Source organism: Phocoena sinus, chromosome 10 (genome assembly GCF_008692025.1).
Source record: "Phocoena sinus isolate mPhoSin1 chromosome 10, mPhoSin1.pri, whole genome shotgun sequence".
NCBI classification, from domain to species: Eukaryota; Metazoa; Chordata; class Mammalia; order Artiodactyla; family Phocoenidae; genus Phocoena; species Phocoena sinus.
The window spans coordinates 48,079,836-48,103,750 of record NC_045772.1 but is presented as its reverse complement, the minus strand read 5'-3'; the positions used below and the strand labels follow the sequence as shown (position 1 = coordinate 48,103,750).

General features: G+C 38.6%; 1 protein-coding gene and 1 pseudogene across 1 annotated transcript; one reads left to right on the top strand and one right to left on the bottom strand.

Annotated features, from left to right (window-relative positions):
* Positions 1-899: 899 nt before the first annotated feature.
* Positions 900-1,695, bottom strand: LOC116761034 (annotated as a pseudogene).
* Positions 1,696-11,687: 9,992 nt separating this feature from the next.
* LYZ (lysozyme) lies at positions 11,688-17,595 on the top strand. The gene is made up of 4 exons (XM_032646714.1): positions 11,688-11,876; positions 13,107-13,271; positions 15,279-15,357; positions 16,670-17,595. Exons 1-4 carry the CDS (start codon positions 11,741-11,743, stop codon positions 16,734-16,736), a joined length of 447 nt encoding a protein of 148 aa, XP_032502605.1. The 5' UTR covers positions 11,688-11,740; the 3' UTR covers positions 16,737-17,595.
* Positions 17,596-23,915: the final 6,320 nt, after the last annotated feature.

The window sequence follows — 23,915 nt, the reverse complement described above, 5'->3', positions numbered from 1 at the left end:
CATTTGTTACAATTAATGAACCAATATCTAAAAGTTATTAGTAAATAAAGTTCATACTTTATTCAGATTTCCTTAGTTTTTACCAAATGTCCTTTTTCTGTTCTAGGATCCTATCTAGAGTACCACATTACATTTAGTTGCTAGGTCCTTTTGGCTCCTTTTAGCTCTAATAGTTTCTCAGACTTTGCTTGTTTTTGATGACCTTGACAGTTTTGAGGGGCACTGATGGGGTATTTTGTAGAATGATGCTTAACTGGGATTTGTCTGATGTTTTTCTCATGACTAGGCAAGGATTATGTGTTTTGGGGAGGGAGACCACAGATACCATTTTCATCACATGGTATCTAGGATACATACTATCAACATAACTTATTACTGTTGATATTAACCTTGATCCACTGGCTGAAGTAGCATTTGTCAGGTTTCTCTGCAGTAAAATTACTCTTTTTGCTCCTTTCCATGCTATATTCTTGGGAAGAAAGTCACTATGCACAGCCCACACTTAAGGGGTGGTTAGTTACACTCCACTTTCTTGAGGGCAGAGTATCTACATAAATTTTTTGGAATACTTTGGCATGGGAGATTTGTCTATTCTCCCTTTCCTTTGTTTTTTTCTTTTTTTTTCTCTCCATACACCAGTCTGTAATTTTTAATTAGAATTAACTATCAAAGACACTGCACCTTTGAAGTCTTTGAGCATAACAGTGTTTAACAGTGGCTTTATTAGGTGAATGCTTGAAAGTATTCAACATGAAATTCAATTTACTTCACGTTTGCAAACACATTATTAGCAATTCTTAAATATTTCAAATCAACTAATTTGAAGAAGGCTTGTTCTCAAATAACTCTTCTGAGGTGACACGAAGACTGAAAGAAGCCTATGACTTGAGTCCAGGTCTCTAACCAACAATCACTGTATCATCACTGGTGAACTCATATGAGGGAACTTCAACGTTGAGAGGTGCAGACCCCTTCCTGATCCTGCCAGATGCATCATAGTGTGACCCACGGCAAGGGCAATAATAACCACCAAAATCTCCTGCATTTGCAATGGGTACACAACCAAGATGAGTGCAAACACCTATCAAGACCAACCATTCAGGTTTCTTTACTCGTTCTAAATCATGCTGTGAGTCCCTCAACTGAAGTCCTTCAACTGCAGCTTTCTGGTCAGTTTCCTTCTTGGTTTTGTGGCGCACAAACAGGGGTTGGCCTCTCCATTTGAAAGCCATGTTCTTGCCCTCTGGAATATCGGGTAACTTGATTCCGGTTTTGGACATGGCCAACACATCAGCAGAAGCACTCATGCTGGAAATGAACTGAGAAACGACATTCTTGGCAGCATACGCGACACCCACGGTAGTTGTTGCAGTTACCAAATAGGAGAAACCTTTTGTAGCCTCACTGCTCTCTTTTGAAGACTTTGTACTATCTAACACTTGAGCATGACGATAGTCAGAGAAGTCAGGCACTTTGACGTTCGTATGGGAATAACGAAGAGAAGCAGGGACATTGAGGTCCACGGAGGCGACAAAAAGCTGGCCTGCGTGGCCTGGCCACTCAGCGACTCCCAGCACAGGAAGGACTGCTTCACGTCCAGCACTGGCGACTCCGAGGTGGTGGGCACCGTGGCCTGCACTAGTGGCCGACAGGAGGGGCACAAAAGGGCCCCGAGCGGGTGGCGACCAACAACATGGTGACAGCAGCTCCCTCCCTTTCCTTTGTTTTTAAAATTGTTTTACCTCCATCTGAAATGATGAAATAACAAAACACTCCCAGAATTTCCATGGCTAAACACACAATTTACTTCTTGTTCATGCCACAATCATCTATCATAGTTCAGCAAGTGGTTCTGTTCCACACAGTCACTCAGGCACCTGGGCTGACAGAGGTTTTACCAACAGGTAGCTAAACCTTCTGACACATACAACTTCACCAGCTGCCAAGGCAGATAGAAAAGTACTGGAGTGTTTTGCACTAGCACTTAAATGTTACAGTTTAGAAGTGACTCATCATTTCTACCCATAGCTCATTGGCCAGAATTAGTTACATAGCTCTTCCTAAATTCAAGGGAGTAGGGAAGTATAATCCTCCCCTCTGCCTGGAAGGAAGAGAACCAGACATGGGAAGTTCCTATCACAAGTCTCCTACCCCAATTGCCCACCAGACAAAATCCTATTCTCCCTCCAATTCTCATCCAGCTGAAATGCTGTGAAGCCTTCACTGTCTCTTCCCCACTGACTTCAGGTCCCCTCTGTGCTCCATCAGCCCTCTGTGCAGACCAACAATAAAGCAACTATATATTGGATTGTAATTGTTGGTTTGCATGTCCTGTAGAGGAAAACAGTCATGCCTTTCACCTTGGTATCCTCAGCATTAACATGGTGCCTCTAACATAGAAAGTATTCAATCAATCAACTTTTATTATTTATTGAATTAGTTAGTAGACAAATTCTTAAACTTACAACCAAATGTACACAGAACCTTCTTCCATAATACAATTATTCATGTATAATTTCTTGACAATTGAAGTAGAAATTTTTTTCCCTTACTATAGTGAAGCGTTGAATAATATCTTCAAAAATTTTTACATATATTGGCATGAGGAGTCCTGTGTCTCAAACATACTGTCTTATTTCTAATTTATTCCAGAGGCCTGAGTTAACTCTTTATAAAAAAATGATTCTTTCTTTAAAATTCTAGGTTACCTTTTTGTAATTGTTTTCTCATGTTGCAGAAGCACATCCTTATGTAGTTTGTAGTTGTTTTTTATTTGTAAGTTTGTATTATTTCCTTGCATCATTTGTAATATCAAAACACTGTGGTTTTTTTTTTTGGTTTTTTGTGGTTTTTTTTTTAAACACTGTTTTAACACAGGTAGTCAAGAGAGAAGAATAACACCTTAATTGAAGGTGGAATGCATTTTTTATACAGGGAATTTACCAATTTTGTTGAATGTCTACACTATACACATGAGTGTGCTTCTTTCTGAGACGGCAGAGGAGAAATCTTAAAGGAGCATAAGTCCTCAAAGAGCTCATCATGGTAAATATGAGGACAATATGACAGCAAACCACAGAACAGACAATAAAGCCATAGATTACATGTGATTGACATATGTGTGTTATAAACTCTGAGTCCTCTGAGTTCAGGGTTGGCATGCTCTGGATGCAAAGTAGGTTGGAGGGGAGAAAAACTGGACATAAGGAGACTACTTAGAAAGCCATGTCAGTAGTCCTGTCACAAAATTCAGACCTAAACTAGATTTCATATACCAGAGTACATTGAGGATATTTGACTTACAGTGAATTGAATTTCTTACATGAGGAAGATATTTTAAGTATAGTTTTTCTGTATTTAGGTTTATTTTATTCCCATTATTTTTCACAAAAATTAGTAGTCATGTGTGTATGTATATGTGTGTCTGTAAACTTTTCCATTTTAGAAGATAGTATTCTTATGAGGAAACTGAAAATTATCTTAAGTTCCTAGATGTTAAAACATCCATTCATTTTTTTTTTTTTGGCAGGTTAGAGTTTACCATTCTATATTTGTATGGTATTTCTAATTTACTAAGTTACTCTTTAATTGAAAATCATTATGAATCGGCAGTCAAAGAAACTATTTTCCAAAATAGATGTGTAAGGCACTGTTAACTAGCCCTCATCATCTTTGGGTCAGGTCATTGTGAGACCTGTGTGTAAATGGTGCTATGTTTGTGAGTTCAGTTCCTTTCTGACTGAGTTGGAAATAGACCACTCCTATGCCAGCAAACCAGCCACTTCACAGAGGTATGATATTGACCTGAGATGGGGGACTGGGGTGAGAAAATGTGTGGCTGCATCTTAAACAACTTAGAGTGATGTCAAAGGAAGAACAGCACCATCTTCAATTAAATGTGTACATATAAGTTGTTGTTAATAAGAAGTTAAGCATATTATCTTATTTGCTTGCTAAGGGTAGCAATAAAATGTTTGTTTGTCGAGAGGGGGGAAAATACAACCCAAATACATGACCTTATTCCCCTATTTGCAACAATTTCTTCTCTCCTCTCCCAACATTTTGTGATGTTACCAGAGCTAATGTACGGATTGAAATCATTGTTTTCTAGTTCAATGAAAGAAGTTTAATGATTATGCAGTTGCACTGGCACAAATAAAAAGATCAAACAAACCTGAAACCCAAAAGTCATACTTAATAGAGAAATGAAATCAGAATACTCTTCTGGAAAGAGGGAACTAAAGTGGGAGCATTTTCATCTCTTTGTAAACAAGACTGTTTTAACACATGTTTGAAAAGTCAGTTACCTATTTCATTATAATTTCTCAATGATGAATGCCCAATTGTGTAAACTGAGAAAGGATTTTGTAACCTAACCGATTGTGGGAAGGGAAATATTTGTTCATAATGTGAAAAGGGGCAGGGAAAAAAAAAAGGGGGAAGTGAAGTGAGGTCCAGCCTAAATTCTGATTGCATAATGATAACAGAAGTAATAGTACAAAGGAAGTATTCACAAAGAAATCAAAAGCTTGCCACAATTATCAGTTGTTCACATATCAAGAATATTGATTTTTAAATAGTCTCTTAACTGTTCCATGGCATTGCCTGGTGTTAGATCAACCTCTTAGAGAAAAATCACACTTTTAAAATAAATACATAAAATGGGTTTGCACAGCTATATCGGGAGCTAAAATCAGACAAGAAGTAGACAAAGGAGTTATAGTGTGTCAAAGGGTGAGAATTGGGTCGCAGTAGAATTTCTTCCCATTCACTTCAACTTTTACAAGGTAATGTGGTAAACTGAAAAGACCATGGAACTGACCTGAATCCAAATCCCAGCTCTTCCACTCACTAGCTATATGTCTTTGAGCAAGAGACTTTTCTTCTCTGGGACATATATTTTTTCATCTGTAAAATAGATATAATACCTACCTTTAAGACCCCTGTAAGAATTATAAGTAATGTTTATTAAGTGGTTAACACTTCATAAGCATTTGATAAACAAAAGCTAGTATTATTTACCTTTCCTTTTCCCCTGTATCTTGAACTGGTCTGGATAATCTCTAATCCTGATTATTCAAACCTCCTAAATATCTCTGAAACCCTCCCAGTTCTCTCTCTTACCCACCCCCACCTTTGTCTGCCATCTGGACTCCTCGCCAGTTTTCTAGCAGCAGTCCCTGAATCCAATCTAGAGTGTTTTGTTTTGTTAAGATTTTGATCCAATTACTCTCCAGTTTAATACTCATGAATAGTTTCCCATTGTCTTTGGGATTAAGCGCTAAATCTCACAGTTTTGGGGATTAAGCTTCCAGGTCTGGTCCTGCTCACCCCTCCAACTTTCTCTTTGCCACCAGATATCCTAACATTTCTTTCATTGTCTACATAGTACACTGAGGAAACAGCAGGAATGAAGACAGAGAAGAGAGTGAGTACGTGGCAAGTATCAGGAATGGTAAAATCTCCTCTATGACTAGCAGTAAAGTACATGGCAGATTACTAGGCTAGTATTATTTTTTAGGCTTAATGATCAATTGATGGGTCAGTAACTTGTGGCTCTGTGCTAGAGCACAATAACTAGAGACTCTTACAGCACAGTATTGCTACCATAGTAGAAATAATTTCTCTTGTGTATGTTAAATAGTATTATTTTTTCTTGTTATGAACCAATTACCTGACTCAAAACACAAAAACAGCAGACCATAGAGAAAATTAAGTACAAAAGTTAGATGATTTCTGGAGTTTGGATGGTGTCAGGGAACACAGGAAATTATCTTGTTTGATCTATTTTACAAAGAGTGGGAACTTAAATTACAGGGATATCGAGAGCTAAAAGAAGAGAAAGTGGTCACTAATCCTTGAGGAAAAAAATACAGTGGTCTGGATTAGGCAAACCCAAACCATTTACCATTTTTCAATGACCCATATACCTGAGGGGCCAACAAAATGCCACCTTTGGATTGGGGTCAAGCACTGCTCCTAAGTCAGGGAGTGTCCCCACAGGGAGCCACTCTGACCTGTGGCCAGGCTGCTGGACTTGCTGGGAGCAGCTGTGTGCTGGTCCTGTTTCACAAGGCTGTTACACGCTAGATTAGTTGAAGAAGAATTTACTCCACCTTAACCTTTCAACGTGTGGGCTCCCCCAGAGAGCCCTGCGGTGTTCCCCGCCACAGCCCTCCCAACTGCCCCACCCCTCCAAATTCTCCTAGCAGCCATGCTGCCACAGCAGATATGAGATTAGGTCCTCTGCACCCCTGAGCCAAACTACACAAGGACGGCATCAGCTGGAGAATGCAGTGAGTGCAGCTGCCCTGACCGTGGTCTCCCAGGGTCCATAATGGCTTCAAGAAAATGGCACTGCTTCACTAACAAGTGATTATTTATACCTTTTGACAAAACTCATGCCAATGCCTCTTTTCATTAATACAGACAAGTTTGATTTACCAGTGTCAGTACAAACACTGCACAAACACTCACAGATGAGTATAATTTGATGGTGTAATTTGGTTGTATTTCTATTCTTAAGTTTTTTGGTTTCCTTGGAGTTAATAATTGCCTTACTTTTCTGTTTGCTTAGTTTTCCATGTATTTATTCATGTATTAATTCATTACCCAAAGTCTCAGCCAGAGTTGTCAAACTCCCTTCAATAGGTTCAGACATTCCAGGCCATCTCTTCTGGTTTTCCCCAGGGAGTCCACAGGGACACTTCTCCCTTCATCTCTATAATTTCCTTTCTCCTCTTTCCTGTATTAGAACCCTGTTTCCTAGAACCCACATCTTCTATCTTATTTGCTCCTTTTACTTTTTATTTATTTATTTATTTTTTGGCAGCACTGCACAGCTTGTGGGATCTTAGTTCCCCAACCAGGGATTGAACCCGGGCCCTAACAATGAATGCACCAAGTCCTAAGCACTGGATTGCCAGGGAATTCCCAAGAATACATCATTTTGTAATTTCTAGAGACATATGCCTTTTTATAGTACAATTTTTTTAAAGTGGCAAAAAGAACATGTTATTAACAGACCCAAATATCTTTAGTTTCTCTGTAATAAGAAGTCAAAAGCAGATAACCTTAACCTATGTTTGGCAATTAATGTTTCAGTATTTTCTCTTATTTGGAAATTATCTAGATATTCAATGAATATCCATCATTTACAGTTAGGGTTACGAAAAGATTTTGGAAACTATTTTTAAGCAGACATATTTTATAGAACATAATGATTGTTGCAAAATTCATTTACAAACTTTTCTCCCACTTACGTCCATTTAATTCATGTGTTCTTAACAATTATTCTTGAGTTGCCATGAAAATTTCATGAGATATGAAAAGTTAACCATCATTTTAAGTTATTTTTGTTGTTAACAAACTAGGCAAGTAGCAAAAATCACAGAAGCAAAGAACCCAAACATTTAAACATGGCTTTTTTTCCCCTACCACGTTGACATACATTAAGAAAATCGTTTTTATTGTAACTTTATTTCCTTAGGTTAAATTTATGATTTTATAATCTCAGGCATCTAGTAGAGATAACATAAACTTATTTGACTAGTCTTAATTTATATAAGTGCCTGTATTTTCTTTAAGCCAATTAAATAGAGCTCTTTCACAAGTTATTAGGAATACTATCCAGAGGGAAAAAAATATCACATATACATAACATACATATATAGATATACATAGACACATAGACTGATGCAAACAGAGATCTTATAGATTTCATTTAAAAATTTTAGCCACATATCAGGTACAGTAGTACAAAACTCACTAGCTTATAAAAGAATGGTTGGGGGCTTCCCTGGTGGCACAGTGGTTGAGAGTCCGCCTGCCAATGCAGGGGACACGGGTTTGTGCCCCGGTTTGGGAAGATCCCACATGCCGCGGAGCGGCTGGGCCCGTGAGCCACGCCCGCTGAGCCTGCGTGTCCGGAGCCTGTGCTCCGCAACAGTGAGAGGTCCGCATACCGCAAAAAAAAAAAAAAAAAAAAAAAAAAAAAAGAATAGTTGGATCTAAATGGTGTTTCTGGCAGATTGAACAAGTTAAGTTTACCTGCTCAGCTGGCTGAAGTTTTACCAATATTTGTGGAAAAGACTTTTAAGAATTTTACTTTTCTTTAATACATGATCTTATGGAGGCTGTGGACAAAATTTGGGGCAAGGGAGCTTATGGAAATATAAAATAGCAGTTTGTTTTTAAAACTCTCTCTCTCTTTTTTTTTCCAGTCCCATGGTTGCTTTAGCCAACAATTATCTTTATTTTTAATAAATTTATTTATTTATTTATTTTTGGCTGCATTGGGTCTTTGTTGCTGTGCGCGGGCTTTCTCTAGTTGCAGCTAGCGGGGGCTACTCCTCGTTGAGGTGCGCGGGCTTCTCATTGTGGTGGCTTCTCTTGTTGCGGAGCATGGCCTCTAGGCTTTCGTAGTTGTGGCACGTGGGCTCAGTAGTTGTGGCTCACGGGCTCTAGACCACAGGCTCAGTAGTTGTGGCGCACAGGCTTAGTTGCTCGTGGCATGTGGGATCTTCCTGGACCAGGGCTCGAACCTTTGTCCCTTGCATTGGCAGGTGGCTTCTTAACCATTGTCCCACCAGGGAAGTTCCAACAATTATCTCTTTGGATGCTTACATTTCAAAGATATGGTAAGATCAATATTTCCAAGGGACTGAGAAAGGATTGTAGGTTTTATCTAAGAAGGAACTGGGGCGTATTTGCCTACTATCAGAAATCTAGGATAATTACTGTAACGTTTCTCTTTTCTTTAACAATAAGATAGGATAGTTCAGTGATTTTTTTTTTTTTTTTTGTAGTGCCGGCCCCAAATACGGGGAAGGTCTGGACCTGGTGGGGTCTACTTACAGAGTAAGGGACAATAAATCAACTCTCCTGTGTATTTTCTGAACCTTCAAAGCTATTTCCTGGCTATCGATATTTACGTAAGTTGTACACCTGCTTGAGTGCCACCTGCACTTCTTGATGTTTGTTCTCTGATCTTCCCCTCCTAATCTTGTTAAGGAAGTGTTTTGTTTTTTCTCACACTAGCCAAGGTATTCCTCTGTATCTCTCTTCTATCTTCCTTCCTTTCTTCCTTCCTTCCTTCCTTTCTTTCCTTTTCTTTCTTTCTTTCTTTCTTTCTTTCTTTCTTTCTTTCTTTCTTTCTTTCTTTCTTTCTTCCTCTTTCTTTCTTTCTTTCTTTCTTTCTTTCTTTCTTTCTTTCTTTCTTTCTTTCTTTCTTTCTTCCTCTTTCTTTCTTTCTTTCTTCCTTCCTTCCTTCCTTCCTTCCTTCCTTCTTTCCTTCCTTCCTTCCTTCCCTCCTTCCTTCCTTTATTCAATCTGATCTTCCCATAGGTACCAGTAGGACATCTGTTTAAGATGAGGGCTCTTTTAAAAATCCTTTCAGATGTAAAAGTCCAAATCTTTAATATACCTATTTCAACTGTGACTCCAAATCAGTAAATTTTTTTTTTTTTGCAGTACTCGGGCCTCTCACTGTTGTGGCCTCTCCCGTTGTGGAGCACAGGCTCCGGACGCGCAGGCTCAGTGGCCATGGCTCACAGGCCCAGCCGCTCCGTGGCATGTGGGATCCTCCCGGACCAGGGCACGAACCCATGTCCCCTGCATCAGCAGGCGGACTCTCAACCACTGTGCCACCAGGGAAGCCATCTTTTATGTCTTAAAACCAATTTACCATGGACACAAAAGGCTTAACCATGGACACAAAAGGTGTCCCCTAAGAAATGTAACCCTCTCAAGATGCAGAGCCACTCCAGAGGTAGCCTAAGAAAGCAAAGACCTTCACTGTCACAGGTGTCAAAGAAACATCTATCTCCCACAAAGTGAGACACCTGAAATCACTAACCTACTTATCTGTGTTACCAGAAAGGGGATACTGGGATGAGAATTTTTCCCTCACAAGGCAATGAAGGTAGAGGCGATAAAGGCCCCTTATGGACTGAGACCCTTTATTAAGACAAACTCCCCTGAGAGCCAGCATGGTTCGACAAAGAGAATGTTGCCTGTCACTTCATGTCTTAGCTGGCTGACTAGCTGCTGATGCAAGCCTGACAGACAGTCTGCACCCCCAAAGTGACAGAAATCAGAGGGAATATTCTCACCGGTTACAAAGCCAAGTTCTCAGTACATAAAATGAGACAAAAGGAGATTCTCATCTTACCGTTTTTCAACTTTATGACAAATGACACAAAAGACAGAGACAAAGGAAAACATGACTCTTTCTGGGGGGCTAAGAATCAATACCCATAGGTGTTGATTACCAACAGCAAAATCACAAAAGTCACGGTTCAAGATCTATCTCCACAAATGTTTTTCTCATGCCACTGTGCATTTGGAAAGGAAGGGACAAGGAGAAATGTTTATCCTCCTCTCTTGACTGTCCACTACAGACAGAGATCTGGGAGACTGACATGGTAAGAATTCTTACCTTCTGCTGGTCTGTTGTCAGTTATCCCATATCTAAACTACAGTCTCTAGGGAGAGTAGAGTGTTCCAGCCTTTTACTGTCCCATCACCAGAAACTGTACAGGAGGGAAAATTTGTTTCCTTTTACCCTTTTAGGTTTTTGTCTGGGGCTGTGGAACAAAAGACAGATTAACAAGAGAACAAGTTTATTAATATATATATATCATATATACTTATAAGAAATGCAGGGATGAGTAACTCAAAGAGGTGGCTAGAACTTGGACTTACATATCATCTTAACCAAAGAACAATATATTTTTAGAGGAGCAACAAGCACTAGGCTTCCAAGGGTGGCAAACTGTGGGACGATCAATATATAAGAAACCAATGGAAGATAATAGCTAGTCAGTAAATGTTGTTTTGTAGAGTCCTCTGGTGCTGTCTTGGGGCTAAGTGTCTAGGGTTGTAGGTGATTCATTTCTGCACAAATTTATGTTCTGCTTTCAAGAAAATAGGGGGAGGGCAGAGAACTTTTCTTGGATCTGCTTCTTTTCAATTGCCTTCAGCTCAAAATCATTCTCATGCCAAAGGGCAAGATTTTTTGGTGATATATTCTGGTATTCTTCTGTAGGTTTTGCTATAAAGTTCCCTTGCTTTATAATGACCCTTTATGTTCTAACATGGAAATGTGAAGTAAGGCATTGTCAGAAAGGAGTTAGGAATGTTGTTCACATGAGACTTATTTATAATAGTAAACATTGGTTTATAAATTAAGAGTTTACAATAGTAACCAAAAAAGTTAGTATAGGAATCTGGCTGAGCAACATGGTGTTGTGCTGTGTAACTATCAAAACAACAGAGTGTCGTGTTCTTTTGTGGAAATTATATAAAGTAATTTTAAGTGAAAAAGATGAAGACAACATAGTGAAGGCACATAAAACAATTTAATGAAAATGAATATTAATCAAAGATTGGAGCTCATTTGCAGTTACGTAAAATGTTCGGTTTTTTTCCTTTATAGTTGCTGAAATTCATGATAAAATAGGAAGAAGTTCCTCTTTTGGCAATAGTGCTAATCCCAATTCTTCTTGAGCAATGTCATTTCATTATTTTCTTGCAGGTCATCCTTAGGACCTCAGAATATCCCTCTTCAAACCTAAGGAAGAAAACTTTTAAAGACAGTGGACCAATAAACGGTTCCTGTTTTCCAACTGTCTCAAAGGGTGGAGCTGCCAGATCACTCAGAGAAGAAGGAAGTGAAAAGATGCTAAATACCAGGGCCAGCTCACCCTGGCCAGCCTGGAGGTCTGGCTTCTCAGTCAACATGAAGGCTGTCCTTATTCTGGGGCTTCTCCTCCTTTCTGTCGCTGTCCAGGGCAAGACCTTTGAGAGGTGTGAGCTTGCCAGAACTCTGAAAAGACTTGGATTGGATGGCTATAAGGGAGTCAGCCTGGCAAACTGTAAGTTAACTCTTCTTCATCTGTCCAAATAGTTAGCCAGGTGTGGAACAGATACTCATAGAGGATGAAGAATAAGAAAGGGACTTTGAGTGAATGGACTTTTTTATTCCTTTGATGGTCTGTACACTTACAATGGTTAAAAACATCAACTTGTTCCTTTAGAATCAGATGTACCAGGTGAAGGATTGAGGCATGGGAGGACCAAATTCTGTACCATTTTAAGCATGCCAGGACCCGTTGTACGCTTCTAGTGCCACTAAATTTGCCCGCTGGCACATGTAAGCTGACTCAAAGATTCATTTGTGCACTGAGGATATGTCTATCAAGCCCTTGGTGTTGGACTCCAGCCATTTCCAGTTTGGAACTTGGGTTCTGCAAACCTGAGTAATGTAGTATTTGCTTTCATTTTTAATCCCCCTACCATGATGCTGGGTTTTTAACAGCAAAGTTTTTTAAAAATTACATTGAATTCTTAAAACAGGGACAGTAGGAACCTATTTCCCCTCAATCAATAGCTATATAAGGATTCCTGAAATGCAGCATGAAATGACATTTTATTCTTACTCTAGCTGATTATTTTTCATTTTCTTCCACAGAATTCAAGATGTGCCCTAAGTAAAAGTTACTTTATATTTTAGTCCATATCTGTCAATGTAATCACTGAATTTTTCAGATTGAATTCAGACATTTCCCCTCCGTAACTATTTTTGAATGAATGAGCAAATGGCTAGATGGGTGGATGGATGACACAGTCTTTCCTATTCTATGACTCCTGTTGTCTGGATTCTAATTTGATATCCAAATTCATCTTTAGGTATCAAGAAATTTTCTTTCTCCCAGAAAATCCTTATTTTTCCTAATAAAAAGCATTAGCATATGCATCTGCTGCTAATTACCAAACCCACTCAACATCTCTGTTGATTTTCCTATTCTAGGCTGAATCTTACCTGAGGGATGGGAGCAGGGGAAGGGTAATAGCAATGGAAGAAACAGCTATTTTAATATTTTAAAAAATATGTTACCTTGTTTCAACAGTATTACCAAATGATTTGCTAACAAAAGAATTCTAAGGGCCCTTTAACACCAAAGTGTTAAAATATTTTACAAGTAAACTACATCTTTATAAAGTCGTTAGTAAAATAGAATTAGTTAAATAGAACTATATAATTATGCTATGAACTATAAATCATATGGTGTTGCTGTTTATTACTTAAAATACATTTTTTTCAGGGATGTGTTTGGCCAGATGGGAAAGCAGTTATAACACACAAGCTACAAACTACAATCCTGGAAGCCGAAGCACTGACTATGGGATATTTCAAATCAATAGCCGCTACTGGTGTAATGATGGCAAAACCCCAGGAGCACATAACGCCTGTCGCATGCCCTGCAGTGGTAAGACAAGATAATGTTGAGTGATGGCACAGGACCCATCTGGTTATACTTACAAGAATAGAGATTCAATACAAATGAAAAGGTCTTGAAGGGTTCATCAGGGACCTAGAAAAACTCCACCTTAACTTGTAGAAGCTCTTTATTATTCTCATAATTCCTTAAGGAAGAAATTAAAGAGCTGGTATCATAAAAGTTTGCTGTTTTCTAATATACAAAAGCTTCTGGAATGACATCACTTTATTATAACTGGACTTGTTGATGCTTTGTAAAGAACAATGCCAATTGGACATATGTACACTACCAAATGTGAAATAGCTAGCTAGTGGGAAGCAGCCACATAGCACAGGGAGATCAACTTGGTGCTTTGTGACCACCTAGAGGGGTGGGATAGGGAGGGTGGCAGGGAAACGCAAGAGGGAGGGGATATGGGGATATATGTATACGTATAGCTGATTCACTTTGTTATACAGCAGAAACTAACACACCATTGTAAAGCAATTATACTCCAGTAAAGATGTTAAAAAAATAAATAAATAAAATAAAATTTTAAAAAAAGGAAAAAAAAAGAACAATGTCATTCCTCCTACTTACCTTGTTTGGGGAGGTTTAGGGATAATTTGGTGTGTGGTCATTTTTTTTTTTTTAATCTACCCTCCTTTATTGGAAAATGAAAGGATTAGTAGTTAACCAAAGAGGAGGAATATGTGTGGTCCTTTTTAAAAAATTGCTTTTACTTTTTATTTATTATGAAATGTTTTAAATATATGGAAAATTAGAAACATTACTATATTAGTATAATAAACATCAATATGCTCATCATGTACTTTAACAGTAAAACATTTTGTCATATTTACTTCTTTTATGTATATATTTTATATATATATATATATTTTTTTTGCTGAGTGATTTTAAAGTGAATTAGAAACATTATGACGTTTCATTTCTAAATTCTTTAGTTTGCATCTCCAAAAAATATAGTTCCTATATAAACATTGTTATTCTAACAAGTTAATTTACAGATTTGTTTAATTGGGGTGAAACAAATATTTTATTCAGTTCCTTTTAAAAGAGAGATAACATGTGGAATCTTTAGTACATAAAATACTGGAGAAGTATCACAAAATTGATATTGTTAATTTTTAAATATTAAAAGAGAAGATTCATCTTAGAATATTCTTTTGTATCCAGTTAATTTATTTAAAAAAATATTCTGTATTATATAATAATCTGTGGTCATTGAAAAAACATTCTTACTACCCAGAGATGTATGACCACTGGAAACTTTTGGTATACATATATTCTTTGAGGATATGTATCACTTACATATATGAATGTAAAGCTATGTTATACACATATGTACACACATACAAACATGTAAGCAATGTGTGTTTCAACAAAAATGAAATTGTACTATATTTACTGCTTTACAATTTGCTCTTTATTACACAAAATTATTTTTGTCAACAAATACCAATCTTTATTATTTTTTAAAGATGAATAGAATTCCACTTTATAAATATTCTATAATTTATCAATCCAACTCTTAATGTTAAGCACTTAGGCTGTTTCCATTTTCCCCTATTATTAATTGCTATGAAACACCTTGCACATACATCTTTGGGTACATCTCTTATTATTTCTTTAGGGTGAATTTCCAGTAGTAGAATTGCTGAGCAAAAAAGTGCTAGACCGGTTTCTACTTGTTGGTTTGTTTCTGTTTTGTTTGGTTTTTTACAGTGCCTAGTAAAAAGAGAACCTTCTATCACATTAGTGAATAATTCCAGAGCTTCCAATGACTTTGGTAAATGAGAAACAGAATGGTTTATTTCATGCCAAATGGGATGGAATGAAGAAAGAGTTTTCCCCCTACATTCACAGATACATGGACTCTTAAAAAATAATTTTAGTTGTTCTTTTCTCAGCCTAAGAGAATGAAGCTGGCTGAACCTAAACTTAAAATGAAATTTCTATGAGCATTGTTTCCATTTCTCACCACTTCTTTTTCAGTGTTGCTGAAAGATGACATCACTGAAGCTGTAAAATGTGCAAAGAGGGTTGTCAGTGATCCACAAGGCATTAGAGCATGGTATGCTTTTTTGTCCCTTCCAGTTTTATTGAGATGTAATTGACATAAAGCACTGTATAAGTTTAAGGTGTACAGCATAATGATTTGACTTACATACATCATGAAATGATTATCACAGTAAGTTTAGTGAACATCCATTATCTCATATGGATACAAAATTAAAGAAATAGAAGAAAAAATTTGTGTGTGTGATGCAAAGTCTCAGGATTTATTCTCTCAACAACTTTCGTATATAACATACAGCAGTGTTAATTATATATATCATGTTGTACATTATATCTTTAGTACTTATCACTGGAAGTTTGTAGTACCTTTGACTGCCTTCATCCAATCCCCTCCCCTCACACCACCCACAGCCTCCACCTCTGGTAACCACAAATCCAACCTCTTTTTCTATGAGTTTGTTTGTATGTTCGTTTCTCTGTGTTTGCAGTATAATGGACCTACAACACTATGTTAGTTCCTGTTACAGAGCATGCTATGTGTTAATCATTAAAGGGGAGAGCTGTTTTACCCTACTGTTATGAGAGAAGTGAGGGAATATTTCCAAAGACCAACGTATGCTACTGAGAACTGAAAATTGCAGCTTTAGGTATATATGCTAAACAACATATCACATAGAAGCCATCTACGTTAACTGATTCAGAATCTTATTCTTTTACTCCTCAATTTTTTTTTAGGGGATTTCTAGAGTTTTTTTCTTTTTAAAAAATATTTATTTATTTATTATTTTTGGCTGCATCGGGTCCTCGTGGCAGCTCACGGGCTCTTTGTTGCCGTGCGCGGACTTCTCTCTAGTTTTGGCGCACGGGCTTCAGAGCACGTGGGCTCTCTAGCTGTGGTGCTCGGGCTCAGTAGTTGTGCCATGCGGGCTTAGTTGCCCCGCGGCATGAGGGATCTTACTTCCCTGACCAGAGTTCTAACCCGCGTCCCCGGCATTAGAAGGCAGATTCTCAACCACTGTACCACCAGGGAAGTCCCAATTTCTAGAGTTTTTAAGATTTTCCCCACTCTATGAACTCCTTGTCATATCTTGAAATTATTTTTGTAATTAAGTAAATGTGGAATGTACTTTGCAGTTGTGGACTACACGGGACTCAACATTCTTCTTCAGCATTCTGTGCTCTAGTGAAGGCTTGGGGGGAGACAGGAAGTACTTGGTATACATATCTCCATTTAATACTTGGATTGATCTGTAGCCTGTATTTCAGTATTGATAAACTATTTTGTTCTCCCAAAGGATTTGAAGTATGTGTATTACAATGAAGGTATGTTCTAACCTTATTACCATGTGTTTCATCTTTCTCTGCAGGGTGGCATGGAGAAATCACTGTCAAAACCAAGATCTCAGGACATATGTTCAGGGTTGTGGAGTGTAACTGTGGAGTTTTCTTTCTTCAGCTCATTGTCTCTTTTTCACATTAAGGAAGTAATAGTTGAGCGAAAGGTCATACTACCATTCTTTCAAACAAATAATGTTTTTACAGAAGCAGGAGCATATGGTCTTTCTTCTAAGAGGCTTAATGTTTTTACCTCATGTGTTTATTGTTTTATATTAGGCCTACAATATTTTTCGGTTTGCTAATAGAACTAATGCTGGTGAATATTTGTCTAAAATCTTAATTATCAAATATATGTCCAGTACATTCAGTTCTTAATCAAAGAAATAACCCAGACTTAATTTTGAATAAGTACTCCCCAATATGCAATAAAAATATAACCAAAGAATATGTTTAAACGAATTGATCTTAGGCAAAATCCCACTTGTGTAGGCATGTGACACCTTCATCTGTTCCGTCATCCCCCAAAACAGTAAAAGATAACCACTCTTCGTTGGGCAATATAAAATTTTAAAAAGAGCAGAGTGCCAAGTGGCTAAAAATAAAAACAGCCTGAATTAAGAATTTTGTTTCCATAAAGTGTGACCTATGATTTGAATGTTTTCTTAGAAATGTTGCATTTACACAGCTTTAAAAATAAACTCACAATTTATATATCAATCTATCTTATCCCTTTTAAAGAACTCATTTATGTATCTTGCTGGTCATGAAGGAATATAAAGAGGGATTAGATGACCTGTTGCTTTTCCTTAATTTTATTAAGTTAGATTCATGCATTATGACAAATTCAGAGGCAGGTGAGTTTTCAAGTATTGAAATAATTGCTAATTAACCACAGGTGTGAAATTCTGCATGCTGTAAAAAATACAAACATTTTCATTAAAAGATTTGCAATTCATACCTTGTCTCTTTGTTTAGAGCCCTTTAGTATCTCTGAAGAAATACATATGTATATATTTGGAAAAAAATGATCTGACACTTAGTGTTTCCTACATCCTCACCTGTACCGAAACAGCTGGATATTGCTGGAAAAATCCAAAAACATGCTGACAGATGTCACTTTTTTTTTTTTTTTTTTTTTTGGCCGTGCTGCGCGGCTTGTGGGATCTTAGTTCCCTGACCAGGGGTTGAACCCGCACGCTCAGCAGGGAAAGTGCGGAGTCTTAACCACTGGACTGTCAGGGAATTCCCCTCACTTTTTCACTGTTGTGGCCTCTCCCGTTGCGGAGCACAGGCTCCGGACGCGCAGGCTCAGCGGCCATGGCTCACGGGCCCAGCCGCTCTGCGGCATATGGGATCTTCCCGGACTGGGGCACGAACCCGTGTCCCCTGCCTCGGCAGGCGGACCCTCAACCACTGCGCCACTAGGGAAGCCCTCCCCTCGCTTTAAATTCATAACCACAAATCTCAAATGGGCCTTCAAGTCTGCCTGGTCATCTTAGTCACTTCTCTGCAATCCTTCTGTGTTGGTGTCCCCACTCTCCAAAATGACTATCACTATTTACTTCTCTCATTTCAAAGTCCCAGCACACACGCCCAGCCACTGGCCTTCCACACTGTCTGCTGTCAGTAGAGGACCTGGCCTCATATTACACTGAGAGAATAGACACAACCTTAGACAAAATTCTCCCCCTCCTCACCACCATTAACAGAGGTCACATCTTTCCCTGGGCCTGTCGTCTCTTCCAACCCCTTTATTACTAGGATGAAGGGCCTCTGCTCCTGCCAATGGCAGTGTCTCCACATGCAATCGTCATCGAAGCCCTCTCACTGCTCCAATTTAGGCGGTTTCCTGCATCCTGAGTTTCTCCCTCTTTGCTGGATCACCCGTGTCACTGTACAAACTGCCCTGGTAACCTTCCATCTTACAAAGAACTCTCTGTATTCTCTACATGACCCTCCAACTACAGCATCATTCTCTGCTTCCTTTTACAGCAGCACTTGTGGGATGAGATATATCTATATTTACCAGCTCCACGTCCTCACCTCCCTTTCTCTTTTCAACTCGTCTTCATCTGACTGCTATCCTCACTCAGCTGAAAACTGCTCCAATATGACTCCTTCCATGATGCCTTGGGGCCAGTTCTAGTGATCACTTGTTTTCTGTTCATCTTACTTGATCTCTCAGCAGCATTTGTCATACTTCTAGTTTCTTCCTCAGCTTCTTCTCATTTACATCCTGCCTCATTGATGGCTCCTTCTCAGTCCTTCTTGGCTGGCTGTTTCTCTGCTGTTTGATTTTTAACTGTGAGAGTGCCCTGGGCTCAAGCCTATAACCATTTGATAGACATGTTTTACTTCCTCATTTATTTGTCTCTTCTTGCTGAATTATAACTTTCAAAAGAATAAGAGTTTTTCCCACTTTTTAAAGACATTGACATCATCTCAATCTTTCCCAAAATTTGCAAGTAAAGTACAGCCTTTTATGTTTTCTGACAGTTTGAGAATACACTGTCAACATGGTGCCCAGTGGCTCTGAATCCTTCTGTGTGTAATTCCTACATAACCTCAAAACATCATCCAAATCAGGAGGTTAACACTGACAAATTAGGACCACCTAATCATCAGATCCTATTCAATTTCATCAACTGTCCCCATAGGTCCTTCTTAATTAAAAGGTATAATTCAGAATCATGTGTTATATTTGGTTGTTATGTTTTTCAGTTTCCTTCAATCTAGATCACTTCACTTTTTTTCTTGACTTTGCTGACTTTAACCCTTTTGAAGACCACAAACCAGCTATGTTGTAAAATGACCTAAGATTTTTCTGATATTCTCTTGATTAGATTAGGTTATGCATCTTTGGCAGGGATAACACAGAAGTGATTGTGCTCTTCTCGTTGGATCCTTTCGGGTGACATGCAGTTTTTAAATATTCTGTTACTGATGGTGTTCACATTCATCATTTGAATAAGGTGATGTCTGCAAGTCACCTCCACTGTGAAGTATTTGGGAGAGGGTAAGGTACTTTGAGAAATTTTGTTCCTCATCAAAATGTCAATGTATGCATTTACTTATTATATCAGTATGGACCCCTGGCTTCCTACTTTATTCAAATTATAATGAGTCATAATCCATTACTATCATTTATTTTGATGTTCACATTGTCCCTGATTTGGCCACTAGAGCCTCTGCAAGCTAGTTTCTGTGTCATTTTGACATGTCCCCATCATTCTTTGTGTACTTTTTTGTTTTCTGGCATAAGATATTCTAAGGCTCACCTTGTTCTTTTCCTGCTTCAGCCTGGAATCAGCCATTTCTCCAAAGAGCCCTTCTTCCTCATAGTGGATAATGGTATTTAAAAAACAAGCTCTGGGCACTAGAGTGTCATTGTTCCCAGGCCCCATCAATGGCCAGGGCTAGAGGATATGTGTATTGACATAATATTTATCTATTTAAATTGAATTTGTATAATACCTCCAATTCCAATCCCACACCACAAGGTTAACTCTAGTTTTTTCCTTTTTCATGTTGGTAACTCCCTTCTGTGACAGTGAGAAACCTGGCACCCATTGTCCTTCATATCCTGAAAACGTATCCTTAGCACATGCATATATTTGATCAATTTGGCTGTATGTAACCAATCTCCCAACACTGCCACACCATGGAATAGATGCTCTCCACTCAGGCTTTGATACCCCTCATTGGGCCACCCCTACTTCCACATCTGGACACCTTCTTTACTGTGTTACATGTGTTACTCTGACACACCATGCTGGGCCACTGTCCTTACAGGAAGAAGAGCAGAAATGTTTTACTCTTGTTTACACCCATATTCCAAACACCTAGAACAGTGCCTATAACATGATACATGTTCAATAAATATCCACTGATTGAATCTCTCCGATTATTTAGTATATTCCCCCATGCTGGGCATTCTGAGATTTTTCTTTTCTTTTTTTAAAAATTAATTTATTTTATTTATTTTTGGCTATGTTGGGTCTTCGTTGCTGCGTGTGGGCTTTCTCTAGTTGTGGCGAGCGGGGGCTACTCTTCATTGAGAAGCATGGGCTTCTCATTGCGGTGGCTTCTCTTGTTGTGGAGCACAGACTCTCTAGGCGTGCGGGCTTCAGTAGTTGTGGTGCATGGGTTCAGTAGTTGTGGCTCGTGGGCTCTAGAGTGCAGGCTCAGTAGTTGTGGCACACGGGCTTGGTTGCTTCGTGGCCTGTGGGATCTTCCCAGACCAGGGCTCGAACCCGTGTCCCCTGCATTGGCAGGCAGATGCTTAACCACTGCGCCACCAGGGAAGTCCCTCTGAGATTTTTCTTACTCTCTGATCCCACATGATTCCAGTACAGCAGCTTCTGGGGTTCCAAGGGTCAGGTCTCAAATCTATGTGACCAGCCATGAGAGGACAGCAGAGGGGCCCAATACAGGTGCAGCCTCAGGCTTCAAGATTCTGGGGCCATTTTGATATGAATAAACAAAAAAGAATATGGGTTTGTTCATATCAGGATTTCCAGAGGTGTATGAAGAATGAATCAAGGTAGGGGAGAGAGGCTTGAAGAGTGACAACTCAGATGACAGCTCAGATGCAGAGATAGGATATATCCAGGAAGCACCAGGACAGACCCATAACAATGGCTGACTGAAGAAATAATCAGAGATTAGCAAAAGTTGGCTTAAGAGGGAAAGCAATAGTTTTTGGCGATTCTGCTTATTGATAAATCTGTCTTACTTATACCTGTTATATTAATACAATCAAGTTCCCAAACCAAATTTCAACCCTTATTCTGAGAATGAAGTAAAAAATCAATATCAAAGTTTGATCATTTTTAAAAGAAATTCAATTCCTATGTTGCTTAGTTTCACCTCAGGATATTATTTGAAATGCGGAGTGATACTCCAGATGATAACGGGGCTCTTCATGTAGCACTAATTGTAACTAAGCCCTGTGCACATTTCTTGCACTTGTATATAGCGGACTTATTTAAAAAATATTTTCTTAGAAGTTGCTAAAGGGAATTACTAAAAGTTACAATCATGAGTGACTAATGTCATAGACATAGTGTTTTTCAATTAAATGCACGTCTTTTATGCAAATTATATTTTGAATCATTTTAAATTTTAACAAGGTTATAAATTCTCAATGTTTACAGAGTCAGATAGTTCTACAAGGTTTGTTTTGAAAGATGTAACTCCCCCTTCACATGCACAATTTTCTACTCTTTTAGCTTAATGTTAAGAATTTTAGGGAGTTCCAAATGGTTAGGATTTGGCACTTTCACTGCTGTGGCCCGGGTTCAATCCCTGATTGGGGAACTGAGATCCCACAAGCTGTGTGGCATGACCAAAAAAAAAAAAGAATTTTATATTTACTCCCATGCTTTTAAGTATTAGGCTTGTATTGCTCCTTCTGGATTTTTCCATTTTAAGATATTGATTCCCACTATGCAAGTTAAGGATTAAGTTCTATTTTCTCCTCCATCTCTATCATACATGGCACCTTTCCCTAAAATCCATCCTTCCAGTGTAATTACATATATATTTTTAGATCAATACTCAGTATTTACATAGCCATAAATACAATTACTTTCTTCTCTTATGCAAGAGTTTATTTTCCCTAGAGCTAATACCTGCATGATTTTTAAATTGGCTTAGCTTTCTTTGTATCTATCATTAGTTCAATTCCCCAACACTAGGTCTTTATTTTCTTTATTTTTTAAAATTTTTTTTAATTTTTTTTTTTTTGCGGTACGTGGGCCTCTCACTGTTGTGGCCTCTCCCGTTGCAGAGCACAGGCTCCAGACGCGCAGGCTCAGTGGCCACAGCTCACGGGCCCAGCCGCTCCGCGGCACGTGGGATCCTCCCGGACCGGGGCATGAGCCCGTGTCCCCTGCATTGGCAGGCGGACTCTCAACCACTGCGCCACCAGGGAAGCCCTTCTTTCTTTATTGAGGTAAAGTTGATGTACAATATTATATGTTTCAGGTGTACACCATAGTGATTCACAATTTTTAAAGGTTATATTTCATTTATAGTTATTATCAAATATTAACTATGTTCCCTGTATTGTACAATATATCCTTGTAGCTTATTTATTTAGGCCACACTGCACGGCTTGCAGGACCTTAGTTCCCCTGCCAGGGATGGAACCCGTGCCCCCTGCAGTGGAAACACAGATTCGGAACCACTGGACTGCCAGGGAATTCCCAGCTTATTTATTTTATACATAGTAGTTTGTACCTCTAAATCCCCACTGCTATCTAGGTCTTCTATTTAAATCTCCTCTCAGGTCTTCAGACACAGCTAGAATTTCATCAGTCTCATCTTTCTCCAAGTTTTTTCATTTCTGCTATCACAGTTTTAATTTCCAACAGCTGTTTTTCATTCTCTGCATATATATTTTTGTTTCCTTGTTTTGTGTCACGTTTGCTATTTCTTATTTTATCTGGATATAGTAATAATAACACTTTGGGTTTGTTTTGGTTTTAGTTGACTTCTCCATGTTTCCTCTAATCTGCCATTTTGCTTGTTTACTTTGGATTATATCTTTCATACTAGAGGCATTTCTCTGTTATTTGGTAATTCTTGGTTATCTACTTATATTTAGGATTGGGAAACTAAAAAAGTAATTTGAAGTTCCAAGGGCCTATGTGGATTTGACCATGTGTACTTCACTGAAGGATGACCAAGTTGGTTGAATCAGTTTCATTGGCACTCCTTAGATCTCTCCTCTTAGACTGGTCACATTCCTCAGAGAAGCCTATCCCTATTCTCTACTAGGAAAAAAAAAAAAGGTCTGGTTGCCAGTATTTTAAGAGTTAAGTGCGATGAAGGTCTTAGTACCCCGCATGTGTTTGGCTAATCTACCTATTTTCTGTAGGGTATTCCTCCCTCAATTCTGTCTGGTGATCCTCAATGCAGAGACCCTGCTTTACCATTGTTCTATCCCTTGGGGATAAGCAAGGGGTAATTGCTGGGCTGTAAGGACCTGAATATTTCTTAAACAGAATCTCAACCAGTCTTTTTTTGCTAGCTCTTCTCCTCCTCCTCCCTTCCCTTATTTCCAGAGATCCCTACAACCACAAATTCTTGAGATTCGGGGGGTTTCTGCAGTGTGAACTGAATAGCTTATTGTCTCTGACTACTCAGCTCTTAGGACTGCTGTATACCACTTGCCTTTTGTATTCCAAGTTTCAAGGTTTTGTTTCTGCCTTCTCTCCCATTCTTCCCACCCTTTCTAAAAGGTTTATGCCTTTTTGAAAATCTCTTTAC